Source organism: Rhinatrema bivittatum, chromosome 9 (assembly GCF_901001135.1).
Source record: "Rhinatrema bivittatum chromosome 9, aRhiBiv1.1, whole genome shotgun sequence".
Lineage (NCBI taxonomy): Eukaryota > Metazoa > Chordata > Amphibia > Gymnophiona > Rhinatrematidae > Rhinatrema > Rhinatrema bivittatum.
The window spans coordinates 244,911,313-244,934,587 of NC_042623.1; the positions used below are offsets into that span (position 1 = coordinate 244,911,313).

The 23,275-nt window shown below is 45.2% G+C and overlaps 1 protein-coding gene across 15 annotated transcripts in view; it reads left to right on the forward strand.

Moving 5' to 3' along the window:
• Positions 1–23,275, forward strand: part of TBL1XR1 (transducin beta like 1 X-linked receptor 1) — an 854,914-nt gene that overhangs the window by 731,523 nt on the left and 100,116 nt on the right. For all 15 annotated transcript variants that reach the window (XM_029616816.1, XM_029616819.1, XM_029616820.1 and 12 more), the window contains one exon: positions 14,241–14,368. In XM_029616816.1, the coding sequence (XP_029472676.1) occupies positions 14,241–14,368 (128 nt within the window). The remainder of the gene's footprint in view (positions 1–14,240; positions 14,369–23,275) is intronic.

Sequence of the window (23,275 nt, forward strand, 5' to 3'; positions counted from 1 at the left end):
AGTAGAAAGCGTTCTCCTCCAGAGGACCTTTCTTTCATTAATTTTGTGAAGGAAATGTCTGAGTTGGTCCCTTTTTAGCTTCAGACGGAGCAGGATGATAGGCACCAGGTGATGGAGCTCCTCCAATTCCTGGATGCCCCTAAAGTGATCACTTCTATTCCCATTCATCAAGTTCTTCTTGACCTCAAAAAGAACTGGGAAAACCCTGGATCCATTGCCCCAGTCCATAGAAAAGCTGACACTACCTATTTAGTACAGTCAGCCCTCGGCTTTCAAAAATCTCAGCTCGACCACCACTCAGATGTGGTGGAATCGGTTCAAAAGAAAGCAAAAAGGTTGAAGCCTCACTCAGCCACCCCTCCTGTTAAGGAGCACAAGTTCCTAGACAATATTGGTCGACGAGTGTTCCAAGGGGCCATGCTCATCTCCAGAATTGCTGCTTACCAGCTGTATATGACCCAATACAATAGGGTCATTTTCAAGCAGATAGAGGACTTCTCTGAAACCCTGCCTGACCAATTCCAAACACAGCTTTAAATCCTTTTCAAGAAGGGGTTTGAGGCAGGAAAGCATGAGATAAGAACAGCTTACGATATCTTCGACACCTCTACTAGAGTGTCTGCAGCTGCCATTTCGGCAAGGCGATGGGCCTGGCTCAAATCTTCTGACTTTCGCCCAGAAGTACAAGACAGGCTATCTGACCTACCATGTGTAGGAGACAATCTGTTCGGTGAACCGATCCAGCAAATAGTGGCTGAATTAAAGGATCATCATGAGACCCTTAAACAGCTCTCATCAATACCTTCCGACTTCTCTTCAAGACAGCCCTTTAGGAAGGACTCTAAAAAGTCATTCTTCCATCCAAGGAAGTACTATCCTCCACCAGCAAGGTCCCGAACTATGAGGCCTTTTCAAAAACCTCAGCCTCGCCAGGCCTGAAAGCAAATGCCGCAAGCAGCTCCCCAGCTGGGGCCGGCTTTGGGTTTTTGACTTTCACTTGGAGAGCAGCAGCCTGATTCCTCTGCCAAGCATACCAGTGGGAAGTCTATTGTGCCACTTTCACAACATGTGGCAATCAATCACAACCGACCAATGGGTGCTAGCAATCATTGCTCAGGGTTGGCACCTAAACTTTCTTCCTCTTCCACCGGACTCACCACCTCTGCAAGCATGGCGAGTATCTGACCATTCTGTCCTTCTGGAGCAGGAGGATTCCCTTCTCCAGTTAAGCGCAATAGAACCAGTCCCACTCTCGTAGCAAGGCTTAGGGTTCTATTCCCGGTACTTTTTGATCACCAAAAAATCTGGGGGAGTTCGTCCAATTCTGAACCTACGTGCTCTCAACAAGTACCTACAGCGAGAAAAGTTCAAGATGGTAACCTTGGGCTTGCTTGTACCTCTTCTGCAAAGAGTAGACTGGCTCTGCTCTCTGGACCTTCAGGACGCATACACACACATTGCGATAACTCCAGCTCATTGCAAGTACCTCAGGTTTTTAGTAGGCCCAAAGCACTATCAATACCGCGTGCTTTTGTTCGGCCTAGCATCGGCACCACGAGTCTTTACCAAATGTCTCTTGGTTGTCGCAGCTTTTCTCAGGAAAGAAGGTGTTCATGTCTACCCCTATCTGGACGACTGGTTAACCAGCAAGCCGCTCGGTTGTCCCTCGATTTGACCCTACACACTCTAATTTCTCTAGGATTTCTCGTCAATTACGAAAAATCCTAATTAGTCCCATCTCAAACCTTGTCGTTCATTGGGGCAGACTTGGACACCTTACAGGCAAAAGCCTTTCTACCTCAACAACGAGTGCTAACCCTCGTGTCTCTCGCTCACCAGTTCCAATCTCAGCATACAGCAACAGCTCGCCAATTCCTCGTCCTTTTAGGACACATGGCGTCCTCAGTCCATGTCACACCAATGGCCCGCCTGGCCATGAGGCTCATGCATTGGACTCTGAGGTCACAATGGATTCAAGCTGTTCAGCCTCTGTCGACCATTGTCCACATCACCGACTCACTCCGTCTGTCTCTCGCCTGGTGGAAAGATCACAGCAATCTCCTCCAGGGACTTCCCTTTCAAGTGCCAGATCCTCAACTCATTCTCACCACTGACGCTTCCAACCTCGGGTGGGGAGCCCACGTGGACAATCTACAGACACAAGGGTCTTGGTCTCCAGGGGAAGCTAAACATCGGCGAGCCTGGACTCCGATCACACAGGCAGCGAAGGAGAGAGACTTTTAAAAATTACCTGAGCTCCGGCGCCGCTCCTCTTCTGCCCAAAACGCTGCTGCTGCCGCTTCTGCTACCGCTCCTGCATCGAGGAAGGGAGGCCTGCGCGATCGGCGCCCAGACCCGTTGGGGTAAGGCCTCAAATTTTTTCCCTTCCCCCGGCGAGCCTGGACTCCGATCACACAGGCAGCCGCACAATAGACCCGCCCACCAGCCCATCCAGCCAATCAGCGAGGGAGAGGGACTTTTAAAAATTACCTGAGCTCCGGCGCTGCTCCTCTTCTGCCCAAAACGCTGCTGCTGCCGCTTCTGCTACCGCTCTTGCATCGAGGAAGGGAGGCCTACGCGATCGGCGCCCAGACCCGTCGGGGTAAGGCCTCAAATTTTTTCCCTTCCCCCCGGCGAGCCTGGACTCCGATCACACAGGCAGCGGCACAATAGACCCGCCCATCCAGCCAATCAGCGAGGGAGAGGGACTTTTAAAAATTACCTGAGCTCCGGCGCCGCTCCTCTTCTGCCCAAAACGCTGCTGCTGCCGCTTCTGCTACCGCTCCTGCATCGAGGAAGGGAGGCCTGCGCGATCGGCGCCCAGACCCGTCGGGGTAAGGCCTCAAATCTTTTCCCTTCCCCCCGGCGAGCCTGGACTCCGATCACACAGGCAGCGGCACAATAGACCCGCCCACCAGCCCATCCAGCCAATCAGCGAGGGAGAGGGACTTTTAAAAATTACCTGAGCTCTGGCGCCGCGCGCCTGCGCCGCACACCGAAGAGGCGCAACAAAGGGGCCTGCCGCTTTGTACGCCCCTTCGTACAGCCCCAAGAATAGCGAAGGAAAAGAGAAGAAAAGGAAGTCCACGGCGGCACTCACTTGCTCGTTCGACCTCATTCCCTCCAGGGTAAGGATTTTTTCCTGCATACCTTCCCACTACAGGGCTGCCACCAACCACTGGACATCAGCGCCGATCCATTGAGCATCCGTGAAACTCCCTTCACTACATAGCCGACCCCTAAACTCCAACCAATACGCAGAGACTCCTCCTGACAACCATCCAAAAGGCAAACAGAGGAAACGTTTTATTTCATCTCTGCTCTGCAGACCTCTCTGGATGCCCCTTAGCGCAATCCTATAGGACAGCTTTATTTATTATTTTACAATCCCTATTTCTAGATACCTTTGTCCATCTTCAGATTCATTCTACAATTCCAATTTTTGTCTAAGCTCTCTCCATTGCACATCCCTTTTAAAATGCACTCCTTCACTATCCCTATCATCAGCAAACACCCCAAACACAAAGAGAATCCACCCCCGATTCATCATCTTATCCAACAGAAGAGACTTATCCCTATTATTCTATCACCAATCACTCAATTACTAGGCCTCTCATTATTCTCACTCACACTCTTCAATGCACAATCCCTCTCAAAAAAATCACACATTCTTAATGATCATCTCTCAGAAGACAATCCAGACATCTGTGCAATCACAGAAACTTGGTTAAAACCCACAGACTCAGTACTTTTAAATCAACTCCCCACTTCAACCTACGATATTTTTTCAATTCCCAGACCTAAGAAAAGAGGAGGCGGTCTTCTTTTAACAGCAAATAAAGAACTAAAGATAAATCTTCAACATTCCCTTTCAATTTCAAATATAGAATTTGCTTGTTTCAAATCAAACCGGCTCCAAATCTGCCTTATTTATGCTCCTCCCAGAAAAATTGAGGCAGACCCATCTCCCATTATAGAATACTTATCCAAGCACATCAACTACGACTCCCCTGCATTAATAATGGGAGACTTTAATCTACATGTGGACTTGAACAAATGCTCCCCTAACTGCGAAACTTTCCTTTCTTCACTTAAACACATGGGTTTCAAACAGATCATAGACAATCCAACTCACAAAGCAGGCCACACCTTGGACCTGATTTTCGTAAATGAAGGCATCTCTCCATCATCCCCTCTAATCTGTACACCAGTACCTTGGTCGGACCATTTTTTCATCACAACGGTCCTCAAGACTGCAGACTCTCCTCCTCCTTATTTACCCAAAACCACAATCCACTTTAGGAAACCCTGTTCATCAGATACTATTTCCAATCATCTTAAAAAGAACTACCACATCTCGATTTTTCAGACGTGAGCTCAGCCTTTACTTCATGGCATACAATCACCAACAAAATCGCAGACGAAACCTGCCCACTAACCACCAAAGTGATTCACAAAGCACAGGACAACAGAAAACCCTGGTTTACACCCGAATTGAAGGCTATTAAATCAGACCTTAGAAACAAAGAACATACCTGGCGCAGAAATCCTTCTACCACGAATCAAGCAATCTACAAAGCCACTCTCAATAAGTATAGAAAATCCATCTTTAAAGCAAAAAAAGATTTCTATGCAAAAAAAATCAATCATTTCATATTTGACTCTAAAGCTCTTTTTTCTTACGTCTCAGCTCTAACTAAACCCGTCCCTCCATCAATTCCTGATGATCAAGCACTCACCAAAGCTACTGAGCTCGCCTCCTTTTTTGAAGAAAAAATTATCAAGCTCACTAATCTTTTTCACACCTCTACTCCTATTACCCAACTCTCACAGACCACAGCATCAAAACGCCAGGTTAGAATCCTTCGTGACCACCTCATCATTCGAATCTTTCGAAACCACCTCATCACTTGAAATTATGAATATTCTAAAAAAACTCAAACCCTCTTCACATCCTTTAGATACCATCCCTTCAAACCTTCTCATGTCAATACCAAACATCATTGCGAAACCGATCGCAAAAATCATTAACTGTTCATTAACTCAAGGTAAAGTTCCAGATTCTCTCAAGCAAGCCATCTTGAAACCTCTCCTAAAAAAACCTAATCTTTCAACAGATGAACCAGCTAATTTTCGCCCCATTGCTAACCTACCCTTCATTGCTAAGGTCATGGAGAAAGTAGTTAATAAACAACTTACAGACTACTTGGAAGATTTTAAGATCCTGGCTCCATCTCAATATGGTTTTCGGAAATCCCTTAACACAGAATCCCTTCTGATCTCTCTCTTGGATTCAGTCTTCCTTAGTTCAGAAAAAAGACAACCTCACCTACTCATTCTCCTCGACCTCTCGGCGGCCTTCGATACAGTCAATCATTCAATCCTTCTAGACCGACTAGCCAACATTGGTATTTCAGGCACTGCCCTAGATTGGTTTCGCTCATTTCTCAGCAACAGATCATTCAAGGTAAAAATTAATAACAAAGAATCTAAGCCAATCAGTTCAAATCTGGGAGTTCCACAAGGTTCCTCCCTCTCCCCAACCCTCTTCAACATTTATCTTCTACCCCTCTGCTTCCTGCTATCTAAACTGAAAATCAAACATTTTGTATATGCAGACGACATACAAATTCACATCCCTATAAAGAAGTCCCTTCAAAACACTTTAATTTTCTGGGAATATTGCTTTCAGGAAATCAGCTCGCTCCTTACCAAACTTAACCTGGTCATCAACAAGCAAAAAACGGAATACCTCATCATCTCCCAGGATGACAACTTCATTCCTAGAGAGATATCTAACTTTATAATTGATCAAACCCAAAAGGCATGACCTCTAATCCTAATCCTCCTGCAACTATCCTGGACAACATCAAAAACACTTCCCACGTAAGAGATCTAGGCGTGCTTTTGGACACTCACCTGAACCTCAAAAGTTTTGTAAATAACACAACTAAAGAATGCTTTTTCAAATTACAAGTTCTGAAAAGGCTAAAACCCCTTTTGCATTCACATGATTTCCGCCTTGTCATTCAATCAATCCATCAATCATACTCTCCAAAGTGGATTATTGTAATGCTTTGCTACTTGGTCTTCCAGCCAACTCCATCAAGCCTCTACAGTTGTTACTGAACTCAGCAGCCAGGATCCTGACCAATGCAAATAAGAGAGACCACATTACACCCATACTCTTCAAGCTTCACTGGCTTCCGATTAAATACAGAGTACTCTACAAAGCCATGACCATCATACATAAATCCTTAAACAACTTAGCCCCAATTGATCTTACTTTTCAGTTTCGCACCAACAAATCAAAGAGACCAATAAGAAAAGCTTATCAAGGCTCCCTTTTTATCCCTCAAGCCAAAACTCCACTAAGTAACAGAGCTTTTTCCACGGCAGGTCCCTCTCATTGGAATTCACTTCCACCAGACCTTAGACAGGATCCCTGCCATCAATCCTTCAAGAAAAAACTGAAAACTTATCTATTTAATCTAGCATTTCCCTGATTTCTTACTGTAGATTTACCATGGCGAATTCGATTTGTTTGTTTCTTTTTATAATTTCCTCCCTCTAATCCTTCCTTTTTTAACCACCTTTCTGGTCCCTCTGTTCTTTTTCCCCTTCCCTCTCCTCTCCTCTTCCTCTCTCATAATTTTCACTCAGTGCTCCCATGCTCTATTTTCTCTCGATACTTCATATGTTATTTAATTTTTAATTTTTAATCCATTTTTTTTTTGTTTTCCTGTAAGGCATCTGGTAAAGATGAACAATTCAAACTCTGTGTTTTATTATTGTTCCAACAGGTTTTCATGTTTTGATGTTCTTTGTTACATGTAATGCTTTTTCAAGCAAGTTTTAATTGTTCAATGTAAACCGATTTGATTTGCATCTAATGCAAGAAGACCGGTATATAAAAAAACATAAATAAATAAACTTCCTAGAACTTCGAGCAATGCGATACCCTCTCAGGGCTTTTCAGGAACGCCTGTCAAATCACGTCATCCTAATTCAGACGGACAACCAGGTGGCCATGTGGTACATCAACAAGCAGGGAGGCACAGGCTCCTTCCTTCTGTGTCAGGAAGCTGCGCAGATTTGGTCGGAAGCGCTCTCCCACTCGATGTACCTCAGGGCCACCTACTTGCCGGGAGTGGACAATGTCTTGGCAGACAAACTGAGTCATGTCTTCCAACCGCACGAGTGGTCTCTCAACCCCTCGGTAGCGAACTTCATCTTCCAACAATGGGGTTATCCCCAGACAGACCTCTTTGTGTCCCCTCAGAACCACAAAGTTGACAATTTCTGCTCCCTCATTCGGAGCAAGCATTCTCTGCCCAGAGATGCATTCTCCCTCTCGTGGGCAACCGGTCTGCTCTATGCATTCCCTCCACTTCCTCTTCTCTCGAAGACTCTCGTGAAGTTACGTCAGGACAAGGGAACCATGATCCTGATAGCACCTCACTGGCCACGCCAAGTGTGGTTTCCAATACTTCAGGATCTCTCCATCCGCAGGCACATTCCCTTGGGAACGGACCCGCATCTGATCACTCAAAACAACGGATGCCTACGCCATCCCAATCTTCAGGCCTTGTCTCTGACGGCATGGATGTTGAAAGGTTAATCCTTCAACCACTTAACCTTTCAGATTCGGTTTCTCGTGTCCTGATTGCTTCACGGAAGCCTTCCACAAGAAAATCTTATTCCTTTAAATGGAAAAGGTACACATCATGGTGCACCTCCTTTTCCTGTCCAATCCCAAGGTTTTTGGACTATCTCTGGCATTTGTCGGAGTCAGGTTTAAAGACCTCTTCAATCAGAATGCATGTCAGTGCAGTAGCCGCCTTCCATAAAGGTGTCGGGGATGTTCCTATATCAGTACAACCCCTCGTAACACGCTTTTTAAAGGACTTGCTCCATATCAAGCCACCTTTCCATCCTCCGGCCCCTTCTTGGGACCTTAATCTGGTTCTTGGTAGGCTCATGAAACCACCATTCGAGCCTCTTCACTCCTGTGACCTAAAATATCTCACATGGAAAGTGATTTTCCTTTTAGCTATCACTTCAGCTCGCAGGGTTAATGAGTTACAGGCCCTAGTTACCTATCCGCCTTACACTAAACTCCTGCAGGGCCAGGCGGTACTCCGCACTCACCCTAAATTTTTACCTAAGGTAGTTTCGGAGTTTCACCTTAATCAATCCATCATACTACCTACCTTCTTTCCCAGGCCCCATTCCAATCCAGGGGAACAGGCTCTGCATACTCTTGACTGTAAACGGGCTCTAGCGTTCCTCCTAGACTGTACAGTTGCCCACAGGAAGAGCACTCAGTTATTCGTCTCTTTCCATCCCAACAAATTAGGGCAACCTGTGGGTAAGCAGATTCTCTCCTCCTGGTTGGCGGACTGCATATCTTTTTGCTATCAGCATGCAGGCATTCCTCTTCAAGACCGTGTTAAAGCACACTCTGTGAGGGCCATGGCGACTTCAGTAGCACACCAACGATCGGTGCCGCTTCCTAACATTTGCAGGGCTGCCACCTGGAGTTCTCTCCACACTTTCGCAGTCCACTATTGCTTGGACAAAGCCGGAAGACAAGATTCCATCTTCGGCCAGTCTGTCCTGCGTAACTTATTTCCAACGTGACGTACCCACACCCTTCCGCCTGCCCGGTGGGGTTCAGGGTGCCCTCTACCAAATTCCACCCCAGTTGTTGTGCCTGTTGCTCGCCATTGGGTACATTTGGTGCATGTTAGGACATCCTCAGCTTGGTACTCACCCATATGTGAGGACTACCATCCTGCTTGTCCTGTGAGAAAGCAAATGTTGCTTACCTGTAACAGGTGTTCTCATAGGACAGCAGGATGTTAGTCCTCACGAAACCTGCCTGCGGTGTTGGGTTCGTAACGTTTTGTTATTTTATTTTTCGGCACTGCCTGTAGCTTTCAAATAAGACTGAAGGGGGACCCCTGTTGGCTGCAGGGTTGGTGCCATGCTGGGCATGCCCAGTAGGGGCCAGTCAAAGTTCTGGAAACTTTGACAGAAGTGTTCCGTGATTGGGCTCCATCCTGATGATGTCACCCATATGTGAGGACTAACATCCTGCTGTCCTGAGAGAACACCTGTTACAGGTAAGCAACATTTGCTAGATTGAACCCTGTATTTCTTTATATTGTAACAATGGCCTCTTTACATGTTAACCTGTTAAAAGGAAGATTTGTCCTTGGACAAAATAATATGAAATGGAGATCAAAGTAACACTAAGCAGTCTTGCAAGCCAGATTCCTCTGTACTCGGACAAGAGAGTCCACACAAGTGGGTTATGCACTCAAACAGCAGATGGAGATGGAGATCGGTTGACTCGTTGAAGTCACACTCATACAGAACTGCACTGACAACCTGCCACTATTCTCCATTTCCAGCAGATGGTTGACACGCATCCTGTGCTGGAACCTATGGGATAGTAAGCCTGAAATGGAATAGATTGGAAGAGCTGAAGTGATAGATTATTCCTTCTCCCTCAGTTGAGTAGTGTCACTACTATTCCTGAGGAGAATAGTTGCTCTCTTCCTCAGTTGACTGCACCAAGACCGGGGGTTTCCAGCAGATAGCTGGTCAGATTTTTCTCTCCTTCTCTTCCTCCTTTCTGGCTTCCTACCCAGGTGGTTGTTTCTTTTCCCTTAAAACATCTGTTTCCTTATTGTGCAGGTCAGAATTTAAAAAAAAGCGAGTGTCTGTTCAGTGGCTGGAGGTCTGTGATAGAGGATGACTTGCTTGGCTGGACTTTGGCACTGAGGTGAATTGGCAGGGAGAGGAGATTGTGATTTAATTTATATCTAAGGGCACAATGCTGGCAATTCAGCATGGGGATCTGCTTGCATTTTTAGGGCACTGGAAATAGAACTGCCTCAAAGGATACTGCATGCATGTCATGGCAGTTGAGGAGCTCCGGAGCTATGTGTTCAGAGACATTGCTCAGTCTTCTTCCCGCTGAGCCTCATATTATGGCTGGAGCTCCGGCAGCCATCTTACTATTGTGGAGCTGTGAGCACGAGCAGAGCGGGAGAGCTCAGATTGCATTCTGCAGTCCTGCGTTGATACAAGGCAGAACTTGGTGCGAGTGGGCAGATAGTCTGAGATTGTGATTCAGCTCCAGAGGGCAGATTTCCCATTTGGCAGAGATGCAACGGCAGGCTTTCACCACAGGGATGTAAAGCACTGTGTTTGGACAGGCTGTGTTTCTGGTTATCGCCTGAAATCTATCTCAGCGGTGGGAACAGAGGCCTTATTTGTTTGAGCAGGAGAGTGGAAGGCATGGAGGACCTTCCTCGCTCAGTCCCACAGAGAGGGAGGCAATTCCTCTGGGCATTCAGAGTAAAACAGACCAAAAGAAAAAAAAACAAAACATGCTACTTAGCTATCCCAGTTTTGGTTACTGTACAGCATCTTACCTTTTGTCTGGGTGCCCTTGGTCTCTGTAAGAGTTATAATCACGAAGGGTGACGTACTGTTGATCCCCTCCAAAGTAGTTCTGGGACATGGCCCTTGGGGAGCCAGGTAAGTTCCTAAGTATTGGTAGAAGGAGTTTGCCTGGGAGAGGTTCGGTCCACAAGTCCACCTGGGCATCCTTCCTCTTCATTTGGAAACTCCTCGGGAAGTGCAGGAGGCTTCGTTGAAAGGAAAAATCCATTCCAAAGGAAAGGTGGGTTCTTCCTTATCTATAGGAAGAATTTGCCTCATTTGTGTTTTGCTTTGCAGACACTGAGTTTTGCAAAAAAAAAAAAAAAATCAGGGGCAATGTTTTTGAAGACCTCCTGCCTTATTCTTGTATTCTGCCCTTAATGCATTCCAGTAATATTATCTGGAACTAGAAGTTGGTGAAACCATTTTATCTTTCGTCCTTCAGGGGGCACTATCTTCATTACCTTCCTCATTGATATTTGGCAGGTTGCATGTGACATGAGGACTCCTCCACTGCAGCATTCCCTTTTTGACCAGTATTTAATTTCTCCTCATTGGACTTCAAGGCTTACACAGACCTCAAGCAATGATCTGGTATGCCACGGTTGCTTGGGGGGAGTGGCCTTGGTGGTGGTGGCTAGACATCCGATGAAGGATGTATCCCCAAAACATTTTCTCGATTTTTTTCAGAGGTGAGCCCATATCGCTTCAGATCAGTGGGTTTTTGGCATGGTCAGAAATGGCTATGCCCTGAAGTTTATCTGACCCGTTACAAATGTGTTTATAGTTTCGTCGAGCAACTCCTTTGGAAAGAGGGATGCAGTGCTTTCTACATTAGAGGCTGTTCTCGTTAAGAGCTGTAGTTTCCTGCTTCAAAGAACCAGGAAGGTATAGTTCTTTATTCCATCTATTTTATGGTTTCCAAAAAAAAAAAGATGTCGTTTTGCCCCATTTTGGATCTGAAAAGGGTCAACCGGATTCTACGTGTTAGCCGCTTCAGGATGGAAACCTTGTAATCAGTGGTCATGACAGTGCAAAAGGGAGAGCTTCTCACTTTCCTGGCCCTAATGGAAGCCCATCTTCATATCCCCATCTGGAAGGAACATTGGTGATTTTTGAGCTTCACAGTGCTTGGCAGTCATTACCAATTTCAGGCCTTGCCGTTCGGGTTTGCTAAAGCAATCAGGACCTTTTCCAGGGTAATGAGGTGGTGCTGGTTGCACTTTACAAGGAGCGCATACTGGTCTATCCTTATCTAGACAACTGGTTAACTAGGGCCAATTCGGTGGGGGAGAATCGGACCATGTCTCGCAGGATAGTTCATTTGCTCTAGGAGCTCAGATGGGTGGTCAGTCTGGCCAAGAGCGGCTTGCAACCCTCGCAGACTCTAGGCTACTTGGCCACTTAGTTCGATACAGCCCAGGGCAGCATATCCAAAAGCTTTGGGACAGATACAGGCTCTACGATTAGCGGATTGGCTGTCTGTGTGGACTTACTTGCACACCTTGAGCTCCATGGCAGTGACATTGGAGTTAGCTCCATGGGCCAGAGCACATGCGGCCACTTCAAAGGACATTGCTGTCACAATGGAGAACTCAATCTCAGGAATATGTAATATGACTGGCAGGAGTTAATCTGATGGCTGCAGAGAGATCATCTCAGTTCGGGAGTGGATCTGGAGACTCCTGATTGGATAGTGGTCACTAAGGATGTGAGTCTACAAAACTGGGGAGTTCATTACCAGAAACTGGTGTTACAGGGGCAGTGGTCCCCAGAGGTGATGGGTTGGTCCATCGATCGGTTGGAGGCTTGAGCAAAGTTGGTTAGCTTTGCTGAGGTTTGCGGACCAGTTAAGCGAGAGAGCTGTAAGAGTAATGTTGGATAATGCTACGGCAGTAGCCTGCATAAATCATCGAGGGAACCCAGAGTCAACAAGTTTCTCAGGTAACGGACTTCTGTTGCCATGGGCGGAACAGTATCTTCGGGCGTTGTCAGCATTTCAGATTGTGGGTGTCAACATTCGAGCAGATTATCTTAGCCATCGCGTCCTAGACCCAGAGGAATGGGAGCTGGCAAATGAGGCCTTTCAGCTCATAGTCTTCCAATGGGGTTGGCCCTTTTTGGATCTGATGGCAAGCCATGAGACTGAAGATGCAGCAATTTTACAGTTGCAGACAAGATCCTCAGCTACTTGGATTCAAGTTTCTTATCCAAAGTTGGCCATGAGACCAGATTTTGTGTGTTTCCTCCATTGCCCATTATTGGCAGATTGCTGCAGAAGATAGCCCAGGAGATGGACTTGGTCCTTCTGGTGGCCCCGAACTGGCTGTGGAGGCTGTGGTAGATGGACCTCCAGTGTCTGGTCGATGGCAGGCTGTTGCGGCTACCTTCTCTCAGGGACCTTCTGCAACAGGGGCCAGTTCTCCACAAGAATCCAGATCAGTTTTGTCATGGTTTGGCCCTTGAAAGGGTTCGACTGTTGAAGAGAGGTTATTCCATGGCAGTAGCGAGCACTATGTTGAGAGCTCAAAAATTGTATACTTTATTGGCATACTTATGTGTCTGGAGTATTTTTGAGCAGTGATGTATGGCGCGGCAGTGTGTCCTCGCCATAGCAGCAATTCCCTTGCTTCTGGAATTTCTGCAGCAAGGATTGTGTAAAGGTTCACCTTTAGGACGTTGAAGGTGCAGGTGGTAACTTTGGCCTGGTACAGGGGTTGAGTTCAAGGAAGACCTCTCTTTTTTTTTTCTCATCCAGATGAGTCCAGATTTCTGAAGGGTGTTAAGCATATTAGACTGCCATTATGAATACCTATACCACTTTGGGACATAAATCTGGTGTTGACCTTTTTGGCAGGTCCCCTTTTCCGTCCTCTCCAGCAGTTCCTTTTGCATTTGTTTATAATGAAAGCAATGTTCTTAGTTGCTATATGTAATATTGTTTGGATGTTAGGGTTCATGAAGACATGTCTTTGCCAGAGCAGTATTACAGGCAGCACAGGCAGCCTCCTCCCCAACAAGGAAGTAGCTTTGGTACATGCCACTTGTGTGAACTGGTCTATCTGAATGCAGAAGAAGGTGAAATTACTACTTACCTGATAATTTTTTTTCCTCTGGGACAGGTAGGCCAATGCACAGTCCCATCCTGGGCTTGCCTGTATTGTACTTTGTCTGCTTTTCAGGGACATTCTCAAAATTGGAGGCCAATGCGGATCTCCAGGTTGCCGAGGGACCTGGTAGGTGTGTGCCTTCTTTACCTGTTATGGTTATTCATTTCTGTCTCTTCTGAGACCAGTGAATTTCCGCACTGGAAGTAAAATAAAAAAAAAAAAGTAAATGTGTGGGGAGGAAATGTATAGTATTGAAGTTAAAGTTCAGGTGTTGTTCAGTTGTCCACAGTTGACTTTTCCAAGAATACTGGCAGGCTATATGAGGAATAAATATCAGTGCAGTGCTATATGAATGTGACATCAGCGAGTCAGTTGAACTTCATCTCCAATTGCTGGTTGGAGTGCATAACCCACTTGTGTGGACTGACCTGCCTGCCCTAGAGGAAAGGAAATTATCAGGTAAGTAGTAATTTCACCTTTCAGCGTATTGGAATATACCAGAAGCATAGAGTTAAAGTGCTTGCTGTTGTCTCTTGTCTCCTAATTAAAGAAAACCCAGGCCCATTTTAAGACAGATCTGTTATGCTGCACATAAAAGGCACTATGCATTGCCTGATGTTTTTATCTGAAATTCTTTTTCACTGAAATTCTAACTTTCTGTTTGTTTCACAGATCTGGAGTATGAAACAGGACAGTTGTGTCCATGATTTGCAAGCACACAACAAAGAAATTTATACTATCAAATGGAGTCCTACAGGCCCAGGAACAAACAATCCAAATGCCAATCTTATGTTAGCAAGGTAATATATGATCATTTTATTTATTTGGATTTAGCTCACGCATTTTCAGTGATTACTCAGAGTGAGTTACATTCAGGTACAGTAGGTATTCCTCTGTTCCTAGAGAGTGTACAATCCATTTCCTCAGATTACCTGAAGAAATGGAGAGTTGTTTCTTGCCCACCTGTTGTCTGTTAGAATTTCTCTGAAGATGAACAGTTCACTGTAGTCCATGAAATATCATGTAACTACGCTCAAGATCAAACACATTCTTCCAGAGTTTTTTTGAAAGGTGTAAGTCTTTTGTTGCTTCTCCTCCATTTTTTCTTGTCTGCTGGAATGGTTAGACATGTTATCATCTCTGTAGGCCCATAGATTTGCTAAAATGATCTTTGTTTTTTTCCCTTCTGGCTGTGGTATGTAAAAAAAAAAAAAAAAAAAAGCTATTTCCCTGTAGACAAGAGTATAAATAGCCACCCAAGATGGGTGATGTCATCTGATGGCTCCAAATTGGTGAATTCTTTCTCATCTCAGAACTTTTCAGTCCGTTCTGAGCATACGCTGCTGTCGCTGCACAACTGTTCTTCATTTTTTTTTTTTTTATTGGCTCACGCAAACTGTCAATGTTTTATAAGAAATTGCCATACTGGGTCAGACCAAGGGTCCATCAAGCCCAGCATACTGTTTCCAACAGAGGCCAAACCAGGCCACAAGAACCTGGCAATTACCCAAACACTAAGAAGATCCCATGCCACCGATGCAATTAATAGCAGTGGCTATTCCCTAAGGGGCGGATTTTCAGAGCCCTGCTCGCGTAAATCCGCCCAAAACCGGGCGGATTTACACGAGCAGGGCCCTGCGCGCCGGGAAGCCTATTTTACATAGGCCTCCCGGCGCGCGCAGAGCCCCGGGACTCGCGTAAGTCCCGGGGTTCTCCGAGGGGCGCGTGTCGGGGGCGTGTCGGGGGCGTGTCGGGGGGCGGGCCCGGTCGTCGCGGCGTTTCGGGGGCGTCGGCAGCGTTTGGGGGCGGGTACGGGGGCGTGGCTACGGCCCGGGACGGTCCGGGGGCGTGGCCGCGCCCTCCGTACCAGCCCCCAGGTCGCGGCCCGGCGCGCAGGAGGCCCGCTGGCGCGCGGGGATTTACGCCTCCCTCCGGGAGGCGTAAATCCCCCGACAAAGGTAAGGGGGGGGGTTTAGACAGGGCCGGGCGGGTGGGTTAGGTAGGGGAAGGGAGGGGAAGGTGAGGGGAGGGCAAAGGAAAGTTCCCTCCCAGGCCGCTCCGATTTCGGAGCGGCCTGGGAGGGAATGGGGGTAGGCTGCGCGGCTCGGCGCGCGCCGGCTATACAAAATCCATAGCCTTGCGCGCGCCGATCCAGGTTTTTAGCAGATACGCGCGGCTCCGCGCGTATCTACTAAAATCCAGCGTACTTTTGTTTGCGCCTGGAGCGCAAACAAAAGTAGGCTATTCGCGCGCCTTTTAAAATCCGCCCCTAAGTAAACTTGATTATTAGTTGTTAATGGACTTCTCCTCCAAGAACTTATCCAAACCTTTTTTGAATCCAGCTACACTAACTGCACTAACCACATCCTCTGGCAACAAATTCCAGAGCTTTATTGTGCGTTGAGTGAAAAAGAATTTTCTCCGATTAGTCTTAAATGTGCTACTTGCTAACTTCATGGAGTGCCCCCTAGTTCTTCTAATATTCGAAAGTGTAAATAACTGAGTCACATCTACTCGTTCAAGACCTCTCATGATTTTAAACACCTCTATCATATCCCCCCTCAGCCGTCTCTTCTCCAAGCTGAACAGCCCTAACCTCTATCTCTAGTAGTCACTCTTTTCTCATCAGGAAATGTCTAAGGTTTCTTTGGGGAAAAAAGGGAAAGAACCCTTTTAAATCTTGTAAATAGTGTCACAAAAAATAAATGTGGCAGATCTTCATGACTTAGGCTTAAAGTGTATCAGGTCAGGCTGTGACAGCATAACGTGTGGTCTCTGTGGTAGGAATGACCCCGCAAGCCATAGTGTTTCTGGATCTCAGGCTTAAATATGAGCTTTCAAGCTCATCAGGAAATAGTCAATCAAAATCGCCAGAAGAAAAGGCATTAAGAATCATCACCATTGGATTCCTCTTCAAAGAGATCCTCTGGAAATATAAAAATAAAAAAGGAATAGAGACCCTGCATCCTCTGCTGAAAGTGTAATTTTGCAGAATTGTTGGTGCTGAGGTGTCACGGAGTGGAGTCATTGGTGCAGAAATGCCATAGTGCAGACTCCGCGTTATGTCATGGTACAGAAAGGCAGCAAGACATCACGGCATGGAGTGGTCTACGCTGACTGGCATCCATTTGTTGGCATGGAATCATTCGGCACTGACACTTTGGAATACTGGGAATAATGACAAATCTTCAAGAAAAAAATCTGATTTTTATCTCAACTGCACTCACACTCAGTGACCTCCAGTATTAAGGCAGAGGCGCCTTCCGGTAACAGAGGAAGCCACAGAGGCTTGTGTTTCCATTACCGTCATAGGAATTCATTCCTTGTGCAGAAACTCTGGTCTGATTTCCTTAAAACAGATATGAAAGAATTGCTAAAGAAAGAAGCACAGATTCACATTCCAATTCTCGAAAAGAGAAAAACTTTATGCTAAACTTCCAGCATCATTCTTTCAAAGAGAAGAGGAGAAAGGGAAAAAAAACCCAAATCAGAATCTACATTGCATATATATTTAGTATCAGAAGATTCAGAGTTCATTTGATTCAGTAGAATATATATCACATTTGCCTTCCCCAGATCTGCTGTCTGACCCATCTCCTAAACCAGGCAGGGCTTGGATGCCACCGTAAGATACCACATATCCCATATTCCTTCAAAAGATGGTTGAAGACATTCCTTTTAATCTGGTGGAAGAAGATACAAGCCTGACAGAGTGGCAGGGAGTAATGAGTTTTATTCATCTACCAAAACAATTTGTAATTTTCTCCAAGGACAAGCAGGATGGTAGTCCTCACACGTGTGTCATCATCCGATGAAGCCCGATGCATAAACTAGGCAATCTAGGCACATTGAGCATGCTTGTATGCACTATATCACGTGTCCAGTCTATTCTTTTCCACGGAGCAATGAGCCGTGCCATTGATTGAGCTCTTAAAATATTTTTGCTTTTTGGCCGAGTGGAAAACTTCTTTTTCGCATTTTCACAGTTTGTTCCATCGCCAGGTCCCCTTATCCTATTGGACTCTCTGCCATCCCAGATATAAAGCATGCCCCCCCCCCCCCCCCACCGCCACCACCACCAAGTTGCTCCTCCCTTTCATTGCCATATAATTTGTACCCTGGTATGGCATTATACCTTTCTTATCCTTCCACCATGTCTCTGAGATGTCAGTTAAGTCTATCTCATTATTCATTGCTATGCACTCAACTCTGCCATTTTACTTCTTAGATTTCTGGCATTGGCATACAGACATTTCAAAGTGTGTGTTTTTGTTTTGTATTAACTGCCTGCTTTTTCAGTTGACAGGGATAATTCAGAATCTTTTACCTCAGATGATTCCTTACTTTATAGGCACATGGACTGCTTTTGCTTTTATTAGATCCTCTCTGTTGGGATGCCCTAAGTCTCCTGCTTCATTAGTATCCTTCGAAGATAACTCCCTCTGAACCATGCGCTGCTGAGCAACAGTCTGCTTTCCCCTTTGTTCTAGTTTAGAGATGGCGAACTCCAGTCCTCGTGTGTCCCAAACAGGCCAAATTTTCAGGCCAAATTGAGACAGGTCTGCATACAATGGAGGCATTGCATACAGATTGTATGCATCTCCACAAAGATGTCACCATGAGCGGTAAAGGCCTGGAAGATAATAAGGTGAACCTTTCTAAACAAGACTGGCTATGTCCTCTGGATGAAAAGGAGGTGCACACTCAAGTCCTTGACACAGATTTGTATTTGTGTATCTCAGATTTTTGGTGCTAAACATAACCACCTATACTATGTTTTGGCCTGGTCTTTTCTCTTTGAATCATATTGTCCTGCCCCTATTTATGAGAATTATAATATAGTATGAAGCCTGTCTCTGGACTACAAGTTTATTAAATTATCATCATGCTCTTGAATTTGCTCATTTTAGAGTAGCTGCAAACGATTGGCATGTCATGTGGATTGATTTTTTTTTTACATTTTTGTTTAGTTTCGGATTGTTTATGATAGAATTATATTATAGTGTCCTATTAACACTAAAAAAAAACCCAAAAAAACCAAAAACCTTTCAAACACCTCTATGTAGAAATTCGGTTTTTCAATTTTAAGAGAAAAAAAATAGGCCTACTTTGAGACACTCTGATATTATCCAACTGCTGCAAGTTGTGGCCAGATAATGTCATCAGAGCAGGCTGGCAGGGAGCCCAAGCCCTGCTGGCCCAACAAAAGGATCATGGGAGCAGCAGGGAGCCCAAGCTATGCCAGCCCAAGAAGAGTATGAGCAGCAGGCTGCTAGGGATCCGAAGCCCTGCTGGCTAAAGGAGCACCAGAGCTATAAGCAGGGAGGGGGTGGGAGTGCAATGTGGAGGGCAGGAGGAGTGTAATAGGTGGGAGAGTGTATTGGAGAGTGACCCACTCAGACACATACACATCTATATTCTTCAGCCGTGCCACACCGCATATAAAAATTTAAGGATAAATTGATCTATGTCTTATTAAATTGAATCCACCTAAAATAAGGGCTCACGCTCCCTGCCCAATATTAACATCGAGGCCATTATCGGGGGCGCGCACGCCACAACATTCCTGCGACGAGACGTGGGCCATGTGCATATGTGGCCCAGACAGGGAATTCAGCCTTCTTCCAATCATAGCTTCGTCATCAGGACTGAGTCGCATCAGTCTTGTTAAAAGGCAGCCATCACCAATAGCCTCCCTTTTTCCCCCGGCAGCATCACCGTGTTCTCCACCCACCCACCGTAATAGGGGCAGAGACGTTATATATTTAGCGCCCCCCCCCCCAATTCAACCGCAGATCCGCACATTTATTTGTAGGTGGCAGTTAGATTGATTGTTTAGTTTCCTAGTTAAGTTTGTGATTATGTTTATCAAAACCGTGTGTATTGTACCTACAAAAATAATTTGTCACAGCTTTAGGCAGGGGCACAAGCCGTGCGGGCTGAATTGGTAGGCCTTGGTTTGGCTCCCCCTTGCTAGGAGGTCACGGCGAGGGGCCGGGACGAAGGGGCTGCCTTGTTAGGAGACACGGCGGGCGGCACTCGGTACACTTTTTGTGGCAAGAATGCAAAGTGGCTCATGCTTCTTGTGATAGTTTATGGTTATATTTGTTAATGTTATAATAAAGCTGCGGCCTCTTCAACCATCCAAGTATCTGCTTCAAGTTTGTGAAAGGGTATGGTTGGAGCAGGCTTGGGCGCCAGTGATTAGCAGATCTCAATGTTAATGCACCAAATTCTAAATTTATTTATTTATTTGTTGGGTTTTATATACCGTCATTTGGTAAAGCCATCATAATAGTTTACAAGGTTCAACTTGCAATACATTTAACAATTGAGCAAAAAGTATAACAGGATGCATATTAAACACGCATGAGAGACCTCCGATTATAGAAACATAGAAATGACGGCAGAAGAAGACCAAACGGCCCATCCACTCTGCCCAGCAAGTTTCGCACTTTTTTTTTCTCATACTTATCTGTTTCTCTTGGCTCTTAGTAACCTTTTGGTTCTATTTCCTTTCCACCCCCACCATTAATGTAGAGAGCAGTGTTGGAACTGCATCCAAGTGAAATATCTAGCTTAATTAGTTAGGGGTAGTAACCGCCACAATAAGCAAGCTACACCCATGCTTATTTGTTTACCCAGACTATGTAATTCAGTCCTTGTTGGTTGTTGTCTGTATATAGATCCACTTTTCTTCATTCCCCCTGCCGTTGAAGCAGAAAGTTATGCTGGATATGCATTGAAAGTGAAGTAGCAGACTTTCTCCCCTGCTGTTGAAGCAGAGAACTATGCTGGATATGCGTGAAGTATCGGTCTTTCTCCCCTGCCGTTGAAGCAGAGAGCTATGCTGGATATGTGTGAAGTATCAGTCTTTCTCCCCTGCCGTTGATTACAAAGATATTAACTAGAACTAGCACTATGGAATGCATTGTGAAAACAATAAAGACCTGTTTTTATACCCACTAAAAACACCTAATAGCCTGAAAAATAAATCCTTAAATTTTCATTTTATATACCCCTAGAATCAGAAGCCTTACTTATTCTTTGCTGTATTTTGGGTGTTTTTTATGGTTTACATGATTATCAAAATTGTACACCAAATATATGTGTGTAATGTTCTAATCTGCTAAGAGTTCTATCAGCTAATTAGTGGATTCAAAATCAAATTTAAAAAATAGTCTCTGCAACAGGAGTATTCACAGAATGTCTTAATCATTACATAATTTCTATGGAAGCTTGTACTATTAGCAGGTCGAGAGAACATTGCCAAAAGCAGACATATACATGCAGGGCACCATCTATAGTAGGTGCTACAGTCTGAGTTCATCATCAACTACTCCAAAACCAAAATAAACTCAACATCTCAATTGAAATTTATAGGTACTCTACTAAACACAGTTCCAACCACAGTTTATCTCCCACCAAGAGCTGTCTTTATAGTGGCTGTGATAGGAGTAATTCAGAGTCAGTAGATAGCTCAGTCTGTTGAGAAAGTTGGCCTTTTTGCTTCCACAATTCATGTAATTTCCATGTATCTGTCTACATGAGACAAACCCAATAGACCTAAAAAGTCTAGTGAATCCAGACCACTCAGGGTACCATTGCATCTGCGTCATGGAGAAACATATAGACTTTGGGGTATATATTAAAAGCCCTATCTGCGTCAAATCAGGGAGAAGCACATCTTGGGCTGTGCACATCGTGTGTATTTTAAGAAGCGTCCATGGACATGCATATCTTCCAGTATGCGCACAAAAGAAAAAGTCCAAAAAAGTGGTGGAGAGTGGTTTGGGCAGGGCATGGCATTCCGGGAATTTAAATGGAAACCAGTGCGTAAGTATTTATGTGCACAAGAACATGCTGGGGTCCCCTACCGCGTAACTTTACTTCTGCTCTAGATGGCTTGTAAGTTATAAAACAAAAAATAATCTAGGTAGTCAGTGGGGTTTTAAGGGTTGGTGCGGTTACGGGAAAAGAGAGGTTAGTTAGCTAGGGGGGTTAGGAAGTCCTATCCTGTAACTAACTGGGCAAAGTGGGAGTGAACTGGTTTAACTGGTAATTGCATCACCACGTGTGTATATAGTAAAATCCCCCCCACTTATGCGGTAGAAGCGGCACATGCGTGCATCCATATAAAATGGCACACACATTTACGCACGTCCAGATGATCTTATATGATGTGCATATATGTGCGCATGTTATACGTGAATGCACGTATACCAGTGTGCGAGCCGGTATACGTGCATTCACGTATGCCCGTGCGGCTGCTTTAAAGTTACTGTCCCTCTGTCTTGGTGGCTTTCCATTGCAATTTGACTTGGGTTTAACTTTCCAGAGTCATCTTACCACATTGTCTTAACTACAGATGCTGGATTGGAGAGCTCACCTCAAATGACTTCTGCCCAGGACTCCTGTCTGTCTACTGGAGCTGTGGGTGATTCTTAATGCTGAAAATATTCACCATTTCTAATTATTTAGCAGATTTCATTTCCTTCTCTTATGCCTTAGCAAGCTTTTCCTTAGAAGTGCATGTCAAGGCCCATAATGGTAGGGTTATAGTGGCATCAATCATCCATCTAATGCAGGGCTTCCCAAACATGTCTTGGGGATACCACAGCAAGTCTAGTTTTCAGGCTACGGAGGTGAAAAAACAGAAACAAGGCCGATGCCTTGGATTTGTTAGGTTGTATTATTATCATTAAAGTTTATATTTCAATGTATCTTTTGTAGAGCCCCTGATGCAGCCATAAAGCGAAACGTTGGCCAGAGTCTGGCATGTTCCATACTAATTGAATAAAAATCTTTCCGAGGCATTGGTCTTGTTTTTGTTTTTTCACCTCCGTGGCTTTCCTAGACCGATTACCGTCTTGTTTTGTGGGTCCATCCGAGTTTTCAGGCTATCCATGATGAATATGCATGAGGTAAATGCATATACTGAGTCTCCATGATATGCAAATTTATCTCATGCATATTCATTGTGGATATCCTCAAAACCCAACTGGCTGTGGAGTTCCCAGGACAGGTTTGGAAAGTTCTGATCTTAAGGGTCTACCTCTGTGCAAGGCTATGGTAGAGTTCAGTCTAGACATTCACATCCCATTTCTATATAGAGACAGGCTCTTGGTACTATAGTGGCTTTCAGTTGTTCATTCTCCATGTCCTCTTTAAGGACTGGCGCCCATCTCCATCCCTACTAAAACTAGTTTAAAATTTCAGGTGATTTTCTCTGTTTGAAAAAAAATACAAATGGAAAAGGGTTCTTTCCAACAAAAATATTTCCTGTTTGTTGGCAGTGTGTGTTGTCCCCGCTCCCTTCTTCCCAACTTATTTTTTTTTAAGGTAACCCTTAGCTAGATAGCCTATATATATGGCTATGAGGTACAATTTTTATCCCAGGACAAGCAGGATGCTAGTCCTCACATATGGGTGACGTCACTGATGGAGCCCTAGGCGGGAAAACTTCTGTCAAAGTTTCTGTAAAGCTTTGACTGGCACCCAGAGTGCCCACTGAGCATGCTCAGCATGCTATGATATTCTCTGCCAGAGGTGGCTCTCTTCAGTCTTTGTTTTTCCGCGCTGCTGTAGGCATCGCGGGATAGGAGCCGTTGAGATTCTCTCAACACATTATTGACAGAAAGTCAAACTTCTCTTAATATTCTCTCTCACAAACCTCTCGGGGTATTTTCTTCACCGGCTGGTGAGTA